This window comes from Mytilus californianus, unplaced genomic scaffold, assembly GCF_021869535.1.
Source record: "Mytilus californianus isolate M0D057914Y unplaced genomic scaffold, xbMytCali1.0.p SCAF_9, whole genome shotgun sequence".
In the NCBI taxonomy this organism is placed as follows: Eukaryota; Metazoa; Mollusca; class Bivalvia; order Mytilida; family Mytilidae; genus Mytilus; species Mytilus californianus.
The window spans coordinates 28,896,045-28,922,094 of NW_026262745.1; the positions used below are offsets into that span (position 1 = coordinate 28,896,045).

General features: G+C 31.7%; 1 protein-coding gene across 4 annotated transcripts in view; it reads right to left on the reverse strand.

Annotated features, from left to right (window-relative positions):
* The window catches only part of LOC127714088 (heat shock 70 kDa protein 12B-like), a 181,878-nt gene that overhangs the window by 140,801 nt on the left and 15,027 nt on the right, over positions 1-26,050 (reverse strand). The window contains exons 4-5 of one of the 4 annotated variants that reach the window (XR_007987553.1): positions 21,638-21,776; positions 14,194-19,879 (exon numbers count right to left, since the gene is read on the reverse strand). Coding sequence is in view for 1 of the 4 variants with exons in the window: in XM_052220042.1 (XP_052076002.1) it covers positions 18,813-19,879; positions 21,638-21,776 (1,206 nt within the window). In the remaining 3 variants the exon portion in view is untranslated. Of the gene's footprint in view, positions 1-11,224; positions 19,880-21,637; positions 21,777-26,050 lie in introns of those variants that run through there. The other 3 variants (XR_007987554.1, XR_007987552.1, XM_052220042.1) reach the window with 3 other exon arrangements.

The window sequence follows — 26,050 nt, forward strand, 5'->3', positions numbered from 1 at the left end:
TCTTAACATGATTGTAAATATGAAAGTGACATGCATAAACAATTTCAATTTTGACACACGTATATTTCATATATAAAATTGATTGTACAATTTGTAATAATATATATAAGATTTACAACTGCTGTTTGTGTTTGTTCTCTTTAATGTTGGAAATATGATTTTTACAACGGCTGACCTTCAGAGGTAATTCCGGTGTAATGCTGGCGCAGAAATTCTGTACACGGCCCTTGCGTTTTTAAACACCCATCCGTCACTTTGTGTAAATCGTATGAATACGCGGACATTATAGAGTGCAAAATAAAATTCTTATCGCTTGATATGTATTAATTTCATCAATAAATATTCACGATAATATTTGTTAAGAACATAGATAAATGATATGAAAATGTTTTGTCGTTAGAAATATATATTTCAGTAGCAAATCATGAATACCGAACATTTGTGATAACCAATGCGGCAGAATATCTCGAGGACGTTTTGCAACAACAGCGGGAGAAATATGAATGCCTACTCAAATCCAACTTATAAGAAAAACGAATCATTCAGAGAATGTCCACCATGCACTTGCACTGCACTTTCATTAGAAAAGTAGAGTAGAGTGATGGTATAAATGGATGAAAATTGGCCTGTAGAGTTATTAAGATGATCTGCTACATATATAACTGTTATACACATATTAACAAAATATTTAAAAACAAACCAGATTATACTGATAACAAATGATAATATCACTACAATAATAACATTACGGTGAGGTTGAATTCCCTGTCATTTATTCATCATCCACACAGGAACTTGTCTCAGAAAAAATATATATCTATGTACCTTAACCTAACTTTCAGGTATAGAGATATTTTATTTTTTCGGAGGCAAGTGCCTGTGACTATCCACCAGAACTTGCGGTCATCTGATGTTCAGTACTTTGATTTTATAAGTTGTTACCGGCTTGGAACTACTGCGAGTACTTCCATATATGTATTATGTGTCTTTTGTGTTTAATTTATTATTTTTGTATCGATAGGATGAGTTTGTTCTTAGGGAACGACCATTAAACTTCAAGGGGGTGGGTTTTGTTCTTTTTCCTAAAAAAATATTCTGATTCCCAAATTGATGAAAAAAAATATTCTGTTCAAGCAGAGGACAAAAAAAAATATTCTGAATCCAGATTTTCCCAATACCTTATAGTGAATAATTTGATTGAAAGCGTTGAAAAACTAAATAAAATTGTTCGCGAAATGCGCGAAAAAAATTCTGACTCAAACAAAAAACCATACCCCCCCCCCCCCCCCCACCTTGAAGTTAAATGGTTGCTCCCTTATGTTGTGATGTTACATCACTGTCCAAGGTTAGAGGAAGGGTTCGGCGCCAACAATCGTGTTTAACCTTGCCACAATTTGAATGTTTCTATTTTTAATATATTCTAATTTTTGCCATGTATTTCTCTTTTTTTTTAATTTGACCATATTTAAACCAAACCTGGAAGAAATGATGCATAAAAATGTCATATACAAAGTTTCATATCAGAACTTTTCCCCTTAACAGATACACGTCAAAATGTTTTAAATTTTACAGGATTAATGATGTTAGTTTACTTTCATTAGAACGAAATCATGGCTGCTCAAAATTCTCAATTACACTCTATTTTCTGTATCTCTGAAACTACTTAGCGAATGTTAGTCGATCTTCATAGGAGTGAAATATGAACAAAACCCAATAAGTCATAATATGTATTTTTATTATTACAAATTACTTATTTCAGTTACTTTGATGATATTTTATGTTAATCAATTAAATCAAAATTAATCATGATATGTGCTTTGTTTAACATATTTTTAATTTACTTTTATAGTATGTTTGAAAATTATATTGTAATTATATATTCTGCTCATTTTGGGCGCCGTGATTGGCAAACACAATATTTTTTGTTGTTGTCTTTAGTTCTGATTGAATGAACAATATGGACATATGTGTGGCAAATTTTAAAACAAAACTTATGTCATTTCATCATTTTTATTTAAATACCTATTAGCATGATTACGTTACCGGCAAGAAAAAATATTTTGAACCAACAAGAAAATTCATAGCGTTTCGTTCTTTTTTTCATTAAATAGTCTTAAAAAACAAGGAAATATGAAAATCAGAAATCCAATGAATGTGTTTGGCAAAAGACTTTTGAAGTCCTGAAAATAAAATGAAGTGAAATATTAGCCAATTTGAAAGTAAAACAAAATTACAAAATGTTCTTAGAAACGAAATTTCATACACCCAAGTCCAAATTCAGTCCGGTCATAATACCACGAACTTTGGAAATTTGATTAGGAATAAATTCAAATCTATAATTTCCAACTTGTTGTCTACAAAAGAGATCTTAGATCCTGTTAATTTTTGTTATTCCTGATGATGTATTATGAGTAAGAAGCATCTTTCAAAACTATCACATTACTATCAATCCAGAACGGTTACCAAGGAATGGAGTTCCGAACAACGTAATTACCAGCTATTGGTATCTAGTATTCCTTACAAGATATAAATAAGATGAAAATAAACATTTCTAGCTAATTCTCAGTACAGGCGGATTCCCTTGAAAGCAGTGATCATTTAAGAATTGAACGCTAGTTTTTGTAAATTTATTGGTATTTAAAAGCGTTGATCGCTGAACATTTTGTATGAAGCTCGTCATTTTAAAAATGTGCGCAAGGTCAACTCTTTCACAACTCTATAAAATTACTAAAAGAAGCATTCAATAATTACATTTACATATTTTTGGCTAGGATCATGATCATACCTGTTCACTTTATTGTGGAAGCTCGTGTAATCATGAATAATACATTTCATTTTGAAATGAAAGTTTATTTCCGAATGACGCGATATTAGCCAATCAAAATAACGTATTATAATGCAACATACATGTATTGTAGTTATTGAAGTATGAACGTCTTGAAAAAGCATTTTGACAATAAAACTGACATCACAAAATTAAAATCATACTAAATAGTTTTCGTATACACATATACAGTTTAACGGTACTACAATATGTCGATACCTTCAGGTCATGTTTTTTTCTGACTGTTAATGGCGTCTTTACACTAAATCCAGTGGATGTTGGATGTGGACTGATTGATATTTTAGTCTTAGATACATGATTTTTTTTCAAAATTAGTTGTTGTTGGCTTTGAACTAGCTGTCAGTAACTGCGATTTCTCCCAGATCTGTTCTCAGATTTGGCCTTTTATAGTCGACTTTACGGTATGGGTTTTTTCATTGTTTAAGACCGTACGGTTGTCTATACTTGCTTACATCCACTTTATTTGAACTTTGGTGGATAGTTGTCTCAATGGCGATCATACCACATCTCCTTATTTTTATATTAGTGTCCTTTTTGTTGGGATGAGGGGTGAATAAATACCCTGCCACATCCAGTCTGTGTTTTTGTTTGATTGTTCCGCTTTGTATCGATCTGATGAGTTACAAAAAATCTACATACTAGACTTATATAAAATTGAGAATGGAAATAGGGAGAAAACAATCCGACCAAAGAGCGGAAAATTGCCGAAGGGTCTTCAACACAGCGAGAAAATCCCGCACCCGGAGGTGGGCTTCAGCTGGCCCCTAAAAAAATGTATACTAGTTCAATAAAAATAGACGTCACACTAAACTCCAAAACATATAAATGAACTAAAATTAAGAAAAAAACATATAAGATTAACAAAGGCCAGAGGCTCTTGATTTGGGACAGGCGCAAAAATGCGGCGGGGTTAAACATGGTTTGTGAGATCTCAACCCCCCTCCACCTATACCTCTAGCCAATGTAGAATAAACAAACACACAGCAATACGCACAGTAAAACTCCGTTTAAAAGAAGTCCGAGTCCGATGTCAGAATAGGTAACAAAAGAAACTAAGGAAAATGACAATGATACATAAATTTACAAGGGACTACTAGCAGTTACTGACATGCCAGCTCCAGACCTCAATTTTACTGATTGAAAGATTATGTCTTCATCATATGAAAATAAGCACAATCCCTCCCGTTAGGGGTTGAGTATCATACCATCATAAAATATATGAGAAGAATTTAACACGTATGCCAACAACTGGTTTTAAAATGACTGTTTATTCCCGATGCAAAAACCCTATGAGCGAATCAATATTAATACCAAAATATGCCATCTTTAATGATCTGACAACAGTATCATAACTATATCCCTTCTGAATAAGTCAGTTTAAATTTAAGGTTTGGTTAGCTTTTGGAGTGAATGTCGACATTTTTGTGCTTTATATAGAATATTATCATGAAAGATTGGATGTGAAATACCTGGAAGTATGATGTCTGCATGTTGATTTATATTTTCAAATGATGTCCTTGTACCGATGATAAAATTTAGTAACTGTTTTGACTAGTTTGTGATATCGAAAACCCTGGTGTAATAATTTTTCAGTAATACAGAGATTTCTTTCGTTAAAATCAAATACGTTGTTACATACAACGAGCAAATCGAACGAGTTGAGATATATAAACTCCATTAGATGGTGACAAAGGAGCGTCACCATCTAAAAATGGATGATTAACAATAAGAAATAAAAAATCATCTCTTTTCTCATAAATTTTGGTAATATGCTTCCCGTTAAAGATATAGATATCAAGATCTAGGAAAGGGCAGTGTTCATTGTTAGTATTAGCTCTATTTAAAGTCAGTTCAGCAGGATAAATCTCTTTAGTGTACATACTGAAGTCGTCGTTATAGAGAGCCAATATGTCATCCAATTATCTAAAAGTATTATTATATTTTTGTATCAGATGTTGTTTCGATGGGTCTTTGCTGATTTTAGTCATAATTTGTAACTCACAACAATACAGAAACAGGTCCGCAATAAGTGGTGAACAGTTAGTCCTCTTTGGAATTCCGATAACTTGACGATATACACAATCTCCATAGCGAACAAAAATGTTATCTAATGAAAATTCAAGGGCAGTTATCGTATCAAAACAGGTCTAATTGATATAGTTCTTTTGTTTGTTGTTACTAAAAAATGACCTAAAAGAGTTTGAACATTTATATTCGCATATGTTAACTTATGTTTTAAAGTGTATATCATAGTTGCTACAATTATACCCTATGGGTAAAAGAGGGACGAAAGATACCAGAGGGACATTCAAACTCATAAATCGAAAATAAACTGACAACGCCATGGCTAAAAAAGAAAAAGACAAACAGACAAACAATAGTACACAAAACACACCTTAAAAATAAAGACTAAGCAACACGAACCCCACCAAAAACTGGGGGTGATCTCAGGTGCTCCGGAAGGGTAAGTAGATCCTGCTCCACATGTGGCACCCGTCGTGTTGCTCGTGTTAGTACAAACCTGGTAATAAGTCTAATATGTGTTACACAATTAATGGAGGAATATACAAGAAACTGAACTGTTAAGCCTTTTTCAACTATTTTTTTCTAGTTTGCTCTTATGTTGTTCTGCTTCGCCACTGTCTCAGTCGGGGCCTTTTATGGCTACTGTATTGGTTTTCTAATTGTTGAAGGCCGTACGGTTGCCTATAATTGCTTACATCCACTTCATTTAAACTTTGGGGGATATTTGTCTCATTGGCAATCATACCTCATCTCCTTATTTTTATATCAAAACTCCATCAGTTGTAAAATCGATATTAAACTGGAGTTGCATGACTCATTTGGAAAACAAAATAATCATGTCTGTATTGTTTTCTATATTTTACATTATGATTGGCGGGGAACTTATGGTTTTGGTAGATATTTTTGTCAGTTATAATTTATAATTAATTGATGTATTCCGCATATGTGTTCATCAATATTAAATACTCTTGTGAAGCGTGACCTACTACTAGCAAAACAAAAAAAATTAAAAAATAATTAAAAAAAACCCAGCTCAAACCGACGCTGAAGGCTTTTATCCTTTTCATTGTGTGGGGGTTTGCTTAATTTTGAAGACTTTGAGATGATGAACAACAATAAAAGCGCTTCCATTGCATTTTGGTATTTTATGTGCAGGTAACAATTTTTGTACCAGGCATGAATTACATGAATGGAAAACACCTTATCCTGTGTCTTTGATTATGCATAATCTTACCAGCTTTGTCAAATTCAGTAAATTTACTTACAGAATCAATTTTGCTGTTCCTCTCAATACATTACGGATGTCAAGTTGGTGCAATATTCAACATTCAAAATTTTTTTTTGTTAAACATTTTTTTTTCCAATTCTTTTTTTTTTTTTTTTTTTTTTTAAACGAATGTTGAATGTTGAAAACGAATGTTGAATGTTGAAAGTTGAAAATGAATGTTGAATGTTGAATGTTGAAAATCGAATGTTGAATGTTGAAACCGAATGTTGGCAAAAAAAAAAAAAAAAAAAAAATTGGAAAACAAAAAAAAGATTTAAAAAAAAAATGTTGAATGTTGAAATCGAACGTTCTATTTTAAATATGAATGTTGAAAAAAAGAAAAAAAAAAAAAAATTGAAAAAAAAATGTTAAACAAAAAAAATTTTGAATGTTTAATGTTGAATATTGAACCAACTTGACATCCGTCAATCCATTTTTGTTTCAATATACGACCCTAAAGTTGATAAAAATCATCTTTAAACAAGCATTCTTTGAGTATTGCATGGCAATACATAGTCCCCTACCGGTTAAAAATTCATTGTTTTGGAACAAAATTCTAACTTGATCTATAACTTGTCATGGTGTAAACTATATAACAAATATCAAGTCAATATCTTCAAGCATGATGAAAAAAAGTGTTGAAAACTGATTATTTTAGTGAATTTTCTAAGTCTAAGGACCATAACTCTGCACAAAATCATCACACCGGAACAAAATTTGAACTTGTCATGATAAAACTATATACCAATTTTCAAATCAATATCTTCAAGCAAATTGGAAAACAAAATGGTTAACAAAAAAAAGATTTAAAAAAAAAAAATGTTGAATGTTGAAATCGAACGTTCAATGTTGAAAATGAATGTTGAAAAAAAAAAAAAAAAAATTAAAAAAAAAAATGTTCAACAAAAAAAAAAATTTTGAATGTTGAATGTTGAATATTGAACCAACTTGACATCCGTCAATCCATTTTTGTTTCAATATACGACCCTAAAGTTGATAAAAATCATCTTTAAACAAAGAATTCTTTGAGTATTGCATGGCAATCCATAGTCCTCTACCGGTTAAAAATTCATAGTATTGGAACAAAATTCCAACTTGATCTATAACTTGTCATGGTGTAAACTATATAACAAATATCAAGTCAATATCTTCAAGCACGATGAAAAAAAGTGTTGAAAACGGATTATTTAAGTGAATTTTCTAAGTCTACGGACCATAACTCTGCACAAAATCATCACACCGGAACAAAATTTGAACTTGATCTGTAACTTGTCATGATAAAACTATATACCAATTTTCAAATCAATATCTTCAAGCATGACAAAAAAAGTGCAGAAAACTGATTATTTGAGTGAATTTTCTAAGTCCAAGGACCATAACTCTGCACAAAATCATCACACCGGAACAAAATTCAAACTTGAACTGTAACTTGTCATGATAAAACAATATACCAATTATCAAATCAATATCTTCAAGAATGACAAAAAAAAGTGCAGAAAACTGATTATTTGAGTGATTTTTCTAAGTCCAAGGACCATAACTCTGCACAAAATCATCAGACCGGATCAAAATTCAAACTTGATCTGTAACTTGTCATGATAAAACAATACACCAAATATCAAATCAATATCTTCAAGCATGAAGAAAAAAAGTGTGGAAAACTGATTTGCCGGACTGACAGACAGACAGACAGACGGAGTGCAAACCTAAAGTCCCCTTCGACTTCGTCGGTAGGGTACTGAAAAGGCAATACTTTAAACTCAGAAAATGTTGCGTGTATTTATTATTCAGGGCTGCCCACTGACAAAAAAATCATTATATTAATTGTGAAATCAGGAAATGATGCACACAAGCACAAAATTCAAAACACGTTTTATTTTATTCTAACGCATTTTTCGGAAATATAAAATCATCGCAAAAAAAGATAATCCATCCAATGTTTGGTCTGACAGTTGGGATTTTTTTACATTTACTTTTTGAGAATTGTTGCATCCGTTAGGTTTCCCATTTTATTGCATTTCATAAAATTTGAGTCAATAAGTCAATTTAGCTTTTCAAACCTTCGCTTTAATTTGACATCTTGAGGATTTTGTGGTAGTATGCTCACCTCAACTGCAGGAGGTCGTGGGTTCAATATCCAGTAGGTCAAACCAACCGGATATTTAAGATTGGTATTTGCTGCTTGTCCGCTAAGCCTGCGACATTGCACAGTCAATGCAAAGACTGGAGTCAGAATAATGTGTCAGACTGCACTACCTTATGAACAAAACCTTAAATATTTGGCTCAGCCAGTCGGTCTAGTGTGAACTGCTAAGTTCATTATCATAAAACATTCTCAATAGGCATTTATTTTGCCACTGGACGTAAACAGCCATACATCCTTATTATTATAATATATTGTTCTATTTTTAGTCACTTAAATCTCAAACCCACTAATCATTTGTTTTAGAATCAGTAAAAGTGTAATTAAGAAATACAAATTGTTTAAATGAAACAGCTACAAAAGATACCAAAAGGGACATTCAAACTCATAAGTCCAAAATAAACTGACAACGCCATGGCAGAAAGACAAACAATAGTATAAAAAAACATCACAGAAAACAAAAGACTAAGAAACACGAAACTCACAATCAAAGTGCTTGTAAGCACTGAAGGGTAAATAAAGATTGCTTTAATTTATCAGTAGGAAGTAAAATCAAATATTGCCTTGTTTAAAGCATTGGTTGTAGTTGATTCAACTACAGTTCTGGACAAAAGAAGATAACTCCAATTTTTAAAGATGACTTTTAACAATTTCTAGAACAGATATTAGATTCCTTCATCTTGCAAAAGTTATGTAATTTTCTTGACAAGTATAGCATAAATTTGTGACTTGAATATCTGAGCATATACCGGTATTGCATTGATAAATATCTGGAAATATATATAGACAGGATGTATAGAATGTTTTGATCAATGCACTATATTTTGTGTATCTCAAAGGTGGTGATAAACCTTGGAAAATTTGAATATGAAGTCAGTACCATAGGGTTTTGATAGCATTTCATGCAATCTTTACCCAAAACCGGAGGTGATCTCAAGTGCTCCAGAGGGGTAATCAGTTTGGTCAATCATTTGATAATTTGCACATCAAAAAGGGTCCATCAGTGGCCTGGGACAAAATATATTATTTGTTCAAGAAAATAAGGAATGTTGATTTTTAAAATTTTTAATTATGCTGTATATGGATATATCTATCCATTTTCTCACAACGATACTAATGTTAATTATCTTCTTAGCAGACACCCTTTCAAGAATAAATAGATAATAAGTTCTGAACCTAATCATCCAAACATGTCCATCTAAATATGCCACATGCTGTAAATTCATGCGACAATTATTAGGTCTGTAATTACTATTTACAAAAGAATAGGCAAAGAGAGTTCAAAATTTTTATACAACAAACATATAAATGTATTAAAATACCTGTAAAATTGATATTGTGATATGCTTTTTTTTTTTGCTTTTGCACATTAATGAGAAAACAGTCAATGAAATTCTTCCATTCTACTGTGGAACAGGAAAACTTGATGTAAAGTATATTATACACATAAGTACCAGTTGGATCCAGCATTCAAAATGTGTCATACTTTATTTTATTTTTGATTTTAATATTGTAGTATTTCTACGCCCGTAGCGTTTTGAAAGAATAAAGTTCAATAACTTCTCTGTCATATCAGAAATTTATAAAAATTGAAAGGGAGCTTAAGTCAATAGATATAAACAATTCACCAAAGGTTCATGAGAACTGCTGAAAGCATTTTTAAGTTATTGTCCCAAAACTGGAAAATACCCCCTTTTTTAATGAATAAAACCCCATAACTCGGAAATGTAAAATCTAAAATTTATAAAAATTGAAAGGGAGCTTAGGTCAATAGACATAAACAATTCAGCAAAGTTTCATGAGAACTGCTGAAAGCATTTTTGAGTTCTTGTCCGAAAACTGGAAAATCACCCTTTTTTTAATTAATAAAACCCCTGAACTCGGAAACGTAAAATCTAAAATTTATAAAAAACGAAAGGGAGCTCACGTCAATAGATATGAACAATTCCCCAAAGTTTTATGCAAATTGGTTAAAGCGTTTTTGAGTTAATGTCCGACATGTTGATGACGGACGGACAGACGGACGGACAGAGGTATACCATAATACATCCCGTAAACGGGCGTATAAAAACTATATTGTAACAATTAACAGAAAATAGTAACATTATTTAAAATGTTTTAATTAACTGCAATTTATTTACATCCATCTATAATTTTTTTTTTAAATAGTATAAGATATGATGACCCCTTTACCTTGATCACGAATATGGCAGTCTCATGATAGCAATTCCCTTGAAAAGACCAAAATAGGACTAAAGTGACAAAGAAGGGTCAGTTGTTTCTGTTTCACAAGTGAAGTGACATCCATCATTCTACCCTTGTTTTAAGCAATTGATGATTTATTATAATTGATACGGTATTAGATTGGTGAATATCTTTTGTCTACCCGTAAACATTACCAATGCATACCATAAGTAAATGTTAATTTTCTAATCCTGCGGAAAAAGCAACAAACAAAAATTTGACAAATTTCTTTAATCAAAACAACTATAAAAATCATAACAGTTTTCAACTATATTATTATCATAAGATATTGGGAGAATGTATTGACCAAAAAAAATAATGAAGTAGTTTCAATTTGGTAATTCATGTACATGTTACATAGGAAAAATTGCAACATATGTTTTTCATATGTTTGAAAACATATGGAAACATATGTTTAGGCCCGATATGAAAACACATGTTTTTGAACATATGAAAAACATATGTTTGTAAAAATCATATGAAAAACATATGTTGTAATTTTTCCTGTGTATATGTATTCACAAAGCATGGTTGCCCATTTTTATCATAAACTCTATCAAACACTCTCTTGTTATCTCTTTTATATTAATTGAATGGTTATTGATCATTTGAACTAAAAAAAAAATCAAAAAAAATACTCAGCAGTAGTAGTTTTTTCTCAACAATACATACTATGAAGTGAAAATTATTTTTTACAAGAGAATTTCTTGAAAAAGATGAATCTTCAAAGGAACATTAATCCTTTATTACAGAAATGAATATATATAGTCATGTTTGAATTAAAATATGTGTTGCCCAGATGTTTCTTAACCTTAATCCTGACAAAATATATATATATTCTAGTAATGAGAGAGGAAAATAGAATGTGTTATTCAGGCAACATTTGAAAGACATTAATATAATTCAATGTAAACAACTAATTACAGCCTAACAGGGAATCTCAATTCCCTAATACATTAAAGCATTTATCATATTAACTGATGAATAAGGCACTTTATACAACATGCATGCAAAAAATATTAATTGTTCTTGCCAATGTAACTATGCATTGTATACTTATCACTAGCCTTCTATGTTAGTGGAACATTAGTAGGGATGACACTCAAGATCTGCATAAAACTCAGAAATACTCAATGATCATCAATACCATGAAAAGTAACTGTGATTTTCTATTTAACCAACCAAATCAAAGACAAAAATCTATACACTAAGGAAAGCTAAATAGTTTTACTAGCTCCACACTGTTTTGACTTCAATTACTTTTGTCTCATTTACAAAATGGAGTTCAGTATTTTTGTGATTTTACTTTTTACATAGACATAAATAAATTCACCCTTAACCTTACAATTTAAAAAAAAAGGTTTTCATAATCATTTCCCAATATACATAATTCATTTACCCAGTAAAATCACATGTAAAGATTTCACACACAAAACAATTGGATAAATCAAAAGAATGGTGTTAAAAATAATAAAACAAATTGTCACTGACAGGGTGACATAAGAGTCTAATTTGTCAATGAAATTTGAAAATGTAAATTTTTATTTACATTTATGTCTTTTTCAAAGTTGAGGTAATACAATACAAATAACAGGTAGTTTACGATCATTTCAAAATAAATGTAGTTGTGACCTCAATGAAAAGTCCCTTCTACCTGTCAATTTTGGTTGGTTTTTTCAAATAGTTTTGTTTTAGTCCTGCTAATATGGATCACAAGAAAGTATCAACTTAAAAAAATTTACCATTACATGTAAAATGTTAGTCTGTATGAACAACACCTCTCATGTAACTGTTATTTGGTACTTGCATGTGCTTAATATTTCTCACTCACAAATATATGTTAAACTATGCAACTTGTGTAGAAAAATAAATTGATGACGTCTTTTGACTTTGAAATCTATGTGAATATATATATTTCTTTAAAAATCATATTGTTAAAACTTTGCACATACGTATGATCGCTGCCATATAGCATTGCGGCATAAAGCAAACTCCAATCTATCACATACATTTGAATTATCTTTAGGAATAAATCAGATGATTTTGTGATATTTTATTTTTTAGGGCAAAAGAGCCCTTAGAACACCTTCTTCATTGTAAAAAAAAAAAGTGAAATGAAAATGATATATTTTTGGTGAGACTCATATTATCTTTTTTATAATTTGCCATCTACTGAAGTACCTGTAAGATTGATGGCGGTTTGTTAAAAATATAAGCATCTTTACAAAAACATAATACTACAATAAAATAAAATGCTCCCCAGGGCGCAGCTTGATACGACCGCAGAGGTCGAACCCTGAACAGTTGGGGCAAGTATGGATACAACATTCAAGCTTGATACAGCTTTGCATTTGGATTGTGATTAAATATTTGACACAGCATAGGTTTCTGACACAGAATGAATGTGGTCTAAGAACTTAAAAATTTTAAATTGGACATTCACCTATTATGGTCCAATATCCAAAATCTAAATACATGGTTAGATTCAGCATTTCAAAGAACCCCAAGAATTCAATTTTTGATGAAATCAAACAAAGTTTAATTTTGGACCCTTTTGACCTCAATGTGGACAAAGTTGATAACGGGGCCCAAAAAATCAAAAATCTAAATACATGGTTAAATTCAGCATATCAAAGAACCCCATATATTCAATTTTTGTTGAAATCAAACAAAGTTTAATTTTGGACCCCGATTTGGACCAACTTGAAAACTGGGCCCATAATCAAAAATCTAAATACATGTTTAGATTCAGCATATCAAAGAACCCTAAGAATTCAATTTTTGTTAAAATCAAACTAAGTTTAATTTTGGACCCTTTGGACATTAATGTAGACCAATTTGAAAACGGAACCAAAAATTAAGAATCTAAATACACGGTTAGATTCGGCATATCAAAGAACCCCAATAATTCAATTTTTGATGAAATCAAACAAAGTTTCATTTTGGACCCTTTGGACCTCAATGTGGACCAATTTAAAAACGGGGCCCAAAATCCAAAAACTAAATACACGGTTAGATTCAGCATATTAAAGAACCCCAAGAATTCAAGAATAAAACCCCATTGAAATTGGTCAAGAAATAAGCAATTTATACGAAGTATCTTCTTTTGCACAATACTGTGCAATTAAATATTTCTTGCTATTGTGCAATACTGTACAATTGACAATTTCTTGCTATTGCACAATATTGTGCTATTTGATATTTCTTGCTATTGCGCAATACTGTGCAATTGAAGATTTCTTGCTATTGCGCAATACTGTGCAATTGAAGATTTCTTGCTATTGTGCAATACTGTGCAATTGAAAATTTCTTGCTATTGCACAATACTTATTATATAATAATTTACACATCCTGTTTGGTGTGTATCACCTACCATATCATTATTATTTGCTTTTAAATATAAATCAGAAATAACCAACTTAAAATGGAAAATTTTAAAAGAAAAAAAAAAGGAAAAAAAAAAAAAATCCCCCCCCCCCAATTTTTTTAACCCCCTTATGATTCATCACCCCCAAACTTAATCCCAGCCTTCCCTTTGTGGTATGGTACCTTGCAGTACAATTTCAGAGAGATCCATACACTTGAACACAAGTTATTGTCTGGAAACTAGGAAAATGTGTTTTTTGGCCCCTTTTTGGTCCCAAATTCCTAAACGTTTAGGGCAATTACCCCCAAACTCAAACCCAGCTTTCCCTTTGTGATATGGAACCTTGTAGTACAATTTCAGAAAGATCCATACACTTACACACAAGTTATTGTCCTGAAACTAGAAAAATGCTTGTTTTTTGCCCCTTTTTGGCCCCTAATTCCTAAAATATTGAGGCAATTACCCCCATCATCAATCCCAGCCTTCTCTTTGTGGTATGGTACATTGCAGTACAATTTCAGAGAGATCCATACACTTGAACACAAGTTATTGTCTGGAAACTAGAAAAATGCTTATTTTTGGCCCCTTTTTGGCCCCCAATTCCTAAACGTTTCGGCAAATTACCCCCAAACTCAATTCCAGCTTTCCCTTTGTGATATGGAACCTTGTAGTACAATTTCAGAAAGATCCATACACTTACACACAAGTTATTGTCATGAAACTAGAAAAATGCTTGTTTTTTGCCCCTTTTTTGGTCCCTAATTCCTAAAATTTTGAGGCAATTACCCCCAAAATCAATCCCAGCATTCCTTTTGTGATATGGAACCTTGTGGTACAATGTCAGAGAGATCCATACACTAACACACAAGTTATGTCTGGAAGTTACAAAAATGCTTATTTTTGGCCCCTTTTTGGCCCCTAATTCCTTTACTGTTGGTACCATAACCCCCAAAATCAATCCCGTCCTTCCTTTTGTGGTATTGAACCTTGTGGTAAAATTTCATAGAGATCCATTCACTTAAACTAAAGTTAGAGTGCGAAAACCAATGTGTCTTCGGACGACGCCAGACGACGACGCCAACGTCATACCAATATACGACCACAAAAATTTTTTTGCGGTCGTATAAAAATACAATGAGTGATTTCTTAGTTCTCTATTTACAACATGTCTTTTTAATTGAACAGTGTGATGGCTATTTAATTGAGAAATACACATTTTCTATTCATAGTAAATATATCAGCACTTCTAAGTAAACAATGCAATCTTGCTAAAGTAGTCAAATCATTATATCAGTGCCATATACACAAAACTTTAGAAGGATAAATAAATAATTTCTTGGACATAAACAAAAACATACACAATAACTTACTATTAACTTTTTTCTACTTTTTAAAAAAATCAATGGAAAAGCCTGTCATATTGGTAAAAGTAAACTTGTAAAAAAAATAGATAGAGTACTGAAAAATTCCTAATTTTTGTAATGCTGTGGATTCATTTATTTTCGTGGATACTGATTTTCTAGCATTGAGGAAAAATTGTATCTTTGTGGATACCTGATTTTTTGGTTTTGCCAAAGCCTGCATACAAGGCTATAAAAAAAATTTGAAACTTTTAAATTATGTAGAGTAATTGTGTTATAATTACTTTTTTATCAAGTAGCTCTGAAAAATGTGTAATACTTTTATGTATCATGGTAGTTCTATAATACATGGAATATAAGAGCAAATTCAGAGTTGGAGTTAATCCTTAATCCATACCATCCATTGATTTGTATCAAAGAATATTCAAGTGTTCAAATTTCAATTTAAAGGATTGGTACACTATTACTGAATTAATTGCAAATAAATGGGTCAAAGTTAAAATTGGCCAGGTTGCAATATTTGTGACTTATTAATGTAAACTGTTTAAAATGCAATTGCAATTACACAGAGGTTGTAAATTTTGCTGGAAAAAACTAAGCTCCAAAGCCTTTACCTTAAACAATTCCATAACAGCAAGTGCACAACTTCAGCATGTGTACAACCTTTCTGAGAAGTCTTATGGATCTGAGTTGATAACTGTAGAAGTTGAAAACTGGTACCTTCTTTCATAAATTTTGATTTTCCGAAGTCTGATATCAAAGCATCATCACTGATCCAGTCAATTTTGTAGTTAGTCAGACATTTTTTCTTATCTTATATCTAATATTTTATTTCATTTATTTTCATTTCCATAATCTTACTATAAAATTTATATTCTACTGTCCAAAGATGGGAGAATTTCTCAATAATGATGTCAATTCTTCTGATATTTCAATTGTAGAAGTACATTGATTTTTTACATCTTTTTCCATAAACATTTTTCACTGTAATGATTTTGACATAATAAAATCTTTTAAGGAGTAGTATTTTTTTTTATTAAAGTTTGACTAAATAATTTCCAGAAAGGGGCATTGAAAATCCACTTTTCCAATAACAAAATTTAAATAACTATTCTTTATTTAAACTCGTGTTCATTCATCAAGCAAAACCCAACATTTCCTGTATTCAGTTATATGTACAAATACCTTGTGGACAATTAAGCTTGCATTAGAGTGGAGTTGATTCCAATTAATAATTTGAGTGTAATTGTTTGTAAATCATGACAGTTGCCAATGCAATTGTAGTGGTACTGTATCAGTACTCTAACTTGCCTAGGAAAAAAATATAATAATAGCATTTGAAAATAAATGTGGATAGTGTCCACATGTGGACATAGATGATGCCCCCGCTTGCATATCATATGGTTATAAAGGGACATAACTCAAGAACGGTAAAAGTGACGCTACCCAAATTTGAACTGGATCTGAGTTTTGTGGTAATAAGCATTGTGTGTAAGTCTCATAACATTTGGTTGAGGCTAACTTAATTAGAGAACAGAAACTAAAAATTCACAATTTTTCTATTTGTAAACACGCATAACTCTAGAACGGTTGTGTATAAGTTTTATAACATTTGGTTGAGACAAACTAAAGTTAGAGAACGGAAACGAAAAATTCAGCAATTTTTGTGTTTATAAAGGGACATAACTCAAGAATGGTAAAAGTGTCGCCACCAAATTTCGTACTCAATCTGTATTATGCAGTAATAAGCATTGTGTATAAGTTTCATAACATTTTGTTGAGACAAACTAAAGTTAGAAAACGGAAACAAAAAATTTGTACTTGATCTTAGTTTTGTGGTATTGAATATTGTGTATAGGTTTCATAATGTTTGGTTGGGGCAAATTTAAGTAACAGAATGGAAACTAAAAATTTTGCAATCTTTCGATTTATAAAGGGGCATAACTCAATAATGGTTAGAGTGACACTACCCAAATTCAACTTGATCTGTGTTTTATCAGTGGAAGTTAAAATTAAACATTGCATTGTATAAAGCATTGATTGTAGTTGATTCAACTATAATCATGGACAAAGGAAGATAACTCCAATTTTAAAAATTACTTAATATTTAGAAGAAAATAATTTTTTTTTCAATTTTTCCATTTGTAAAGGGGCATAACTCTAGAACGGTTAAAGTGACGCCACCAAAATTCAAATTTGATCTGTGTTTTGTGGTCATAATCATTGTGTATAAGTTTCATAACATTTGGTTAAGGCAAACTAAAATTAGAGAACGGAAACGAAAAATTCAGCAATTTTTCCATTTGTAAAGGGGCATAACTCTAGAACAGTAAAAGTGACGCCACCAAAATTCAAACTTGTTCTCTGTTTTGTGGTCATAAGCATTGTGTATAAGTTTCATAACATTTGGTTGAGGCAAACTAAAGTTAGAGAACGGAAACGAAAAATTCAGCAATTTTTCCATTTGTAAAGAGCATAACTCTAGAACGGTAAAAGTGACGCCACCAAAATTCAAACTTGATCTGTGTTTTGTGATAATAAACATTGTGTATAAGTTTCATAACATTTGGTTAAGGTAAACAAAAGTTAGAGAACGGAAACCAATTTTGGGACGTACGTACAGACGGACAAGGGTAAAACTTAATGCCCCCTCCGCTACGGCGGGGGCATAAAAAAATAATAGCAGGTGCACAACTTCAAAATATGTGCAATCTTCCTATGAAGTTTCAGTGATCTGGGTTGAAAACTGCAGGAGGAGTTGATTACACAAAAGGTGTACTCTCTTTAACCATAGATTTATCTAAATGTTAGTTCTGTAAGCAAAAAGTCCATTTATCAGAAAAATATGAAACATGGAGAGACATATATTCAAAATTTTGCTCTGGATATTGTGTTTTTGTCATAAAAAAGTGTCTGTCCAAATTTCATAAAATTCCTTGAAGGTTTGAAAAAAGTTGTTGATGTCTAAAAAAAACAGATTGAACCTAAATAAATGTTAATGCTCCGCTGATAAAGATGACAACAGAATATAGGATAGCTATAAGATTGTTTTCATTGCTGTTATCAAATATTTTATTTATCTAATCACTCAATCATTCCTATAAAGAAAAAAAAAACATATTTACATATGATATGATATGATATGATATCACAATATTTTTTAAATGAAGTATTACAATAAATTCTTTGGATAACACATTAGTTTCATCCAATACAAAATTCTATACAAGGTGATTAAATGTAGGTTTTAAGCTATAGGTCTAGCACTTAGGAATATTTTCTTTTTCAAATGTTCGTTGAAAACTTCAGATTAGTAAATCATAAAAGGCATTACTTTTATAATTTATAATAAAGTTAACTATCTTTAACATGTCTGCTTCAAACTGAAAATTGAAATTTAGTCTTAGCTTTATTCTTAAATAAATATCCTACATCTCAGACCAAAACATACAAGAAAACAACTGTATGATCTTATTTTTTTCTCTTTTGAAAAAAGAAAAAAGCCTCAAGTAAAAGGGAAAAAACCATTTAAGCAGTAATAAGAAAGATTCATTTGAGCACTAATCTTTGTCAAGAAATTGTAATTTTGCAATAACTTCTTTTTTTGTCTTTTGTATGATGGCTTTGACCTTCAGTTCAGTTCCACCAAATATCAACTGAACTGTCACCTGCCTATCAAGTCCACCGGATGTGTCTGGGATTTTCACCTCCATCTTACCAATATGGGTACAGCCAGAATCAGTGACATACATAGGATCATCACTATCAGAAATGTAAAACTGAAATATAATTTCCTTTTGTTCAGGGTCTACTGGATTGTAACTTCGGTCACTTTGTGCTTCATCTAGTTCTAAGGTTTGTCCTTTCTCCACATGAATACTAAAAATGTCCTTGCATTTAACTTGATTGCCAATTGTTTCTTTTTTGTCCTCCCTGTGTTTTCCTTTGATAAATTTTGTCATTGTTGCTAACCCATAGGTATATTTTGCCTTACGAGAAGAAATTGTTTTTGGAAGATGTCCGAATATGACAGCTCCCTTTAACACTGAAAGCCCAGCCTCTGCAGGGATCAATACATGCATCTTTGGAAATTCTTCTTTTACCTTTCTCTGTATCAAAGGAGATTCAGAAAACCCCCCTACCATGATAATGTTAGTAGTTCCTACAACTTCTGGTTCTTTCAGCAATTTTCTCAAGTGCTCAATTATGTTGGTTGTTGCCTTGTCAAAAAATGTGGCAAATAGAATGGAGCTGATTCGTAGTTTATCACCAGCCCATTTCAATTTTCCTGATAATGAGGTCTGACCCAAGACCTCTTGAATTGTTTCACCGGTATCTTCTTCAAATGTTTCTTGTAAAGAAACAGGAATTTTGATTGTTATTTGTTTATTCCCTTCCCCACTAAAGCCTCTCTTTTTTAATTCAAATTCTCTAAACATGTCTACAAAATCTGCTGCATTTTTCTCACAAAAATTTAGATAAACTGGGCTGCCTACAATTTTGATAATGAGTTGCTTGAAGGCTTCATCAACTTGGGTACCTCCCCAAGCTCCACCGCTTGCCTTGAAAAGCTCCTTTAATGTCTTGTCTTGTTGTACCTGGTGAACAGTAATATCCACAGTACCGCCTACAATAAAGTAGCCATTTGATACTTTAAATTTATTTCCTTAAAGGTACAAAAAACATAAAACCAAAAATTCAATAATTAATGATCCTTAAGGTAAACAAACTTGCAATACCTCTTAATTTTCCCTATTATATATATATATATAAATTGTCCTTTGTTGCTGTATATCATATTTGTTTTTCATTCATTATTTAGTACATAAATCAGGCCGTTGGTGTTCTCATTTGAATTGTTTTAAATTTGTCATTTATAGCCGACTATGTCGGTATGGGTTTTGCTCATTGTTGAAGACTGCACGGTGACCTACAGCTGTTAACCTCGATGGCATTTGGTCTCAGGTGGAGAGTTGTCTCAATGGCAATTACACCACATCTTCTTGTTTTTATATGTTATAATTACAATCCATAATGGGATACTTGAGTTATAATCCAAAAACAAGAATCAGACCTGCCAACTATCCCGCGTTATGGGGGATATCCCCCATAAGAGGTGTTGACTTGAATTTTAAAATTCTTTATTATATAAAATAAACACCTCAAAACAAGCATTCAAATGAGTTAAAGGGTATGACAATATAAGAGGAGCATTAGGTCCTCTTGCAATTAAAATACCCCATAGAGAATTTGAAAAGTTGGCAGGTATGCAAGATTCAGCATGGACTTTATGCTCTAGGGAGTATAAAAAGTTGAATACTAGTATCTGGAAACCAAAAATTGTATTACCAATACTTTCACCAAAGAACCAATATACAGAGAAAAAACATTTTTGGAGACAACATTAAACAATTGATTAACCTGCCAGGTGTGGGGCAAATGGCCAATAATATTGCTAAAAATATAAAATTAAGTTACAAATTCAAGGTAACAAACTTTTTTCAAAAAGGAGTAGGCTCGATATTCAGGGCCAAATATGGTACTTACCAAACTAACCGCTTACTATCTTACTATTTTAAGTAACAGTTAGCTGTAACTTTGTTTTATTTACCCAACAATTAGTAGGCATCTACCCCTTCCAAATATCTTTAATTTGTATTAGGCAAGGGAAACACAAATTCCTATAAAAGTTCTTTTTTAGGAACAGTGACCCTATTTGCCCAAAATAATACACTTCTCCTTTTTTTTGTCTTCCATCTGTAGTAATCAATCAAGCAAGGTAAACTCAAGTTACCATCCAGAAACTATTTGTTTTTGACACACATTCCAATGGATGGAAAGACAAACAGAAATGTTTTTTCAGGGGGGGGGGCATAATAAGCTTGAATGTTTGAACTAGTGTGCAGGTGTTCCAGGATTCAATCAAGGTCAAACAAAAGACTTTTAAATTGGTATATAAGTGCAAAGACAAACAGGCTTATAATTAGAATAATGTGTACCAGTGATCCAGGCATGATTCTTTTTAAGAATTGGGCTTTCGATGTCATCATGAGTAGACAATAGACAGCCATTTCCTATTATCTCTTCTTTTATGTTTTAAAAGACATATCATTTCAATTGGAATCAAAGGAAAAATCAAATAGGGAAATAGGGTAATTGGTAATGGTGGTAAATACATTGGATCGTCCCAGTGGATTGCTGAAAAAGAATTGTTTTGACTGCCTAAATCAAATTTCAATGGTTAAAATATCCTACCAAACATTGATGCTTTTTTGATAAATGACCATTAAAAAAATATTTAGTGTTTTTAACTTGTTAAAACAAATGGCACAACATGAACAATATACCAACACAAAATACACCCTCTCCTATAAATATCTCTCACCTCCACAGTCTAATACAATGTATTTATTTCCTGGTTGGAATGTCTTGAAGTCATCTGTTCCCTTCTCTATTGGCATGTATTTACAAAACAAAGAGGCTGCCTCTGGTTCTAATGAAATGATTAAATCATCAATACCTGCCTAAAATCAATAAATAATCAATTTAATTACATGACAAAAACATGCTTATAATAATGTATAGATAAGCAATGGACATTTTTGTTTGTAATTTGGATGACAAATGACTAACCAAGTCTTGGGACAATTTTCTAAAACAATCCAATAATAGCAGGACTGCATAACTTCAATATATTTGTGCAATCTTTGTAATGTTTTATGTATCTTGGTTGAAGTATGTAGGACCAGTTGAAATAGGTACAAATGTACCAACTTTTCTTTGCCTATCCATCATCCTCATATATTATTGGCATTCCAATAGGCCTGAGGACACAGTTATTTCATAGTGCATTTCTTTCAGACAATAAATTCAAATTAAAATAAAATGCTTCGCTGAGCGCAGCCTGATACCACCGCAGAGGTCGAACCCTGAACAGTTGGGGCAAGTTTAGACACAACATTCAAGCTTGATACTGTCTGAATTTTGATTGTGATAAAATTTTTGACATAACACCAAATAAATGTGGTCAAAGATCTTAAAAATTTGAAATGGGACATTTTATTTACCTAGAATGGTCTGATATCCAAAATCTAACAACATGGTTAGATTCAGCATATAAAAAAACACCAAAAATTTAATTGCTATTGTACAATACTGTGCTATTGCACAATACTGTGCAATTGAAGATTTCTTGCTATTGTGCAATACTGTGCTATTGAGCAACACTGTGCAATTGAAGATTTCTTGCTATTGCACAATACTGTGCTATTTGCGCAATACTGTTCATGCTGTTCTAATGCGCAATACTGTGATGTTAGGCAATTCTGTGTTATTGCGCAATACTGTACAATTGAAGATTTCTTGCTATTGTGCAATACTGTGCAAAAGAAAAAAGCTTGTTTTTGGCCTCTTTCTTGTCCCTAATTCCTGAATGTTTGGGGCAATTACCCCCAAACTCAATCCTGGCCTTCCTATTGTGATATGGAACCTTGTGGTACAATTTCAGAGAGATCCATACACTTACACACGAGTTATTGTCCGGAAACTACAAAAATGCTTGTTTTTGGCCCCTTATTCATAAACTGTTGGTAACATAACCCCCATAATCAATCCCAACCTTCCTTTTGTGGTACTGAACCTTCTGGTAAAATTTCATAAAGATCCATTCACTTAAACTAAAGTTATTTTCCGGAAACCAAATGTGTCTTCGGACAACGATGACGACATCATAGCATTATACAAACGCAAAAAAAAAATTTTTTGCGGTCGTATAAAAATCGCACCTGCTCTATCTCAAAAAGATTTTTACAGTGTACTACTATTGGGACAACTAATGTCAAAATTATAGAAAAGTCTGCCAGCTCTTAATCAAAATATTGACAATTCTATGTTAAGGGGGTCTAAAATTCAGTTTGACAGCTTCAGACATACTAGTTTTTGACCTTTTTTAACTTGAGCAAATAACTACTTAACACAAAGATTCAGCACCCAAATTTTTTTAACATGTAATATCATCTCCTTACTTAATATTTCATGTATAAAATATAAAGAAATAAATTTGGAAAGTGTATGAAAAAAATTTGCAAGTTATACATTGTCCACACTAGGGACTATATTTGTAGACAATGAAAATCAAAGGACGATAACTGTGTCCTTGGACCAATAGATAATTAAAACTTGATAATTATGTTCTTGGTGAAGTTTTTGAGTTTCTCCTACAAAAAGGCATTTATTTTGTCCTATTAAATGTTGTATCATGTATCAACAGTGTTTTAAAATTTGAAAACATACGATGATGTGGGTTGAAGCCATAAAACTCTAAAACTGCATGATTTTCCTTTTTTCATCAATATTTTTGGTTTGTAGTAATATTTGTTAAACAAAATTGTATTACTTTAATCTTACTGGTTACATTTGTACTACCATGATTGTGCTCTTTGTTACTTGAAACTCTTAGAAATCTATGAAATGCCTTTATGGTATTCACAATCACCAAAAAGAGTATAATAAGGTTTAATAGTCATTTGCATATTTTCTGTAAATTTATATTTGAATCAAGGGCAATAACTTCTATAAGGGGCATGAAGTATTTCAAGATCTTGATTTTCTGGTAATTTTTACTTTTTGAAGTTTCTCTTTATGAAAGAGAAACGAAAGATGCCAAAGGGAAAATCAAACTCATAAATTAAAATAATAACCAAAACTGTGAGATTATCAAAAAAAAACAGCAGAAATTTCAGGGGCAATAACTCAAAAATGGGTTGCCAGATCTTTCTGAAAATTTTTGAATGGATAGACCTTGACTGGTTGATAATTTTTCCTCAAATTTGCTGGCCAAAGACCACAATTAATGATCCCGGTTTTCGTTGTCCACGAATATAGTTCCTTTTAATTAGAGTGTATTTTTTCTTAATTTTTTTTCTTTCCCTTCCTCACTCATTTCTTAGATTTTTTTGGATGGAAATGAAAGAAGAGAGGTGAAATAAACTTTTGGATGTTGTATTTTAACTGATTTTGATATGGAAAGAGTAATTAGGCCAGGTGCAAAAAGGTGATATTTACAGTTTTCGGAACATCTCTTGACTTGTCCATAGGGGTATGGATGTGTATTGGCTAAAATTGTAAGATGCTGGGGAGCGATATTTCTGAATGTTTGATATATGTTTGGACTAGTACTGTACTTTACACACACAAAATATTTGACAAAAAGAACCGGAGCATTTTTTTTAATGAAACAAAACGTTATAAAGAACTAATAGAGAATTTAATTGTGGTCTGTGGCCTAAGAGGTGAAATTCAGGAAATATTGAATTTGTACTTTGACAACTTCCCTGAATGATATATTGGTATTAATTTGTCAAACTACATGAGAATAAATGATTTCCACTTTTATTTGATAGAAATTTTGTAAAAAAGTGACATTTCAGCCTACATGCCCAAAATTGAACTTTTTCAGTTGTTTCAATATTTTTACAAAAGTAGCATGCTTACTTTCTCTCTCACAGGTTTTTCTGATTTTCTACTTGTGTTTGTGGTATCTAATGTAGATGTTTAACTCATTTTTGAACACTAAACATACAAAAAAAGTAGATAAAATCAGAATAAGAGTGCAAAATGTGCTGCTTTAATGGTCCTAGTCTAACGGTCAGTATGAAGCAAGTGAAAAATGAGGTTCTATGCACATACAAGTTGAATTCCTTTTAGCAGATTTCACTGAAACTGTATCAAAAGCACTTATTACTGGTTGTTTGACCTTGTCTGTTTCACAGACTACCTTTATTTTCTTTTGTTTGATAGCTAGTGGTTAAAATATTGGCCTTTTGAGGCTGAAATTTCATGCCGGTTTTAAAAAGTAAAGTAAATAACTTTGCATTAGATCATACTGTCTACATATATAGTTGAAAGTGACAGTCTTGTTACATCCAGGCTCCATGTTTTATCATATCTGAGCAAAGATTTGAGCAAAAGGAAGCATATCTTCATCTCCCATATCATTTATATGCTTTTTAATATGCAAATGTGGGGAACGACCTAAATTGACAACCTGTTTTTTTAAGCTTGACATTGCTGAAGACCATTTTATTCACATGTGTTATGCTATTTGAAACTTATATTTCCATTAAAAGTACATTTATAACATGTAAAAGGTTTTTTTATAACTTAGCAACTTCAGAAAATTGTGGTAAGTGAAAAATATTACATTGCATATAAGGCCTCACTTCATTTGAAAACCTCTATTTTTTGGCACAGGCCCATATGAAATTTACTTCTGGCCATTTTTTATAAGTCTGAAACATGAAGTATGCTATCTGTTGCTTTTAATAGGTGATAACTTATACATAGAGACATTAAAAAGTGTAAGTTTTGGTATATTTTGGTTTTTAGAAGCCCAAATTTGATAGTTGAAATTATTCTAATTCAACGCCACAATTCAGCACCCAAAGTTCAGATATAAAAAATGCCACAATTTTTATAATTGGTATCATATGGCTTTGAAACTTTGTAAACTGTTTCATAGTACACTAAGCTTAAATCATACCAAGTTTTATTAGAATTGGTCAAGGTTTAGACCCCTAATAGGCCAAAGACCACAATTAATGATCCCGCTTTTCGTTGTCCACGAATATAGTTCCTTTTAATTAGAGTGTATTTTTTCTTAATTTTTTTCTTTCCCTTCCTCACTCATTTCTTAGATTTTTTTGGATGGAAATGAAAGAAGAGAGGTGAAATAAACTTTTGGATGTTGTATTTTAACTGATTTTGATATGGAAAGAGTAATTAGGCCAGGTGCAAAAAG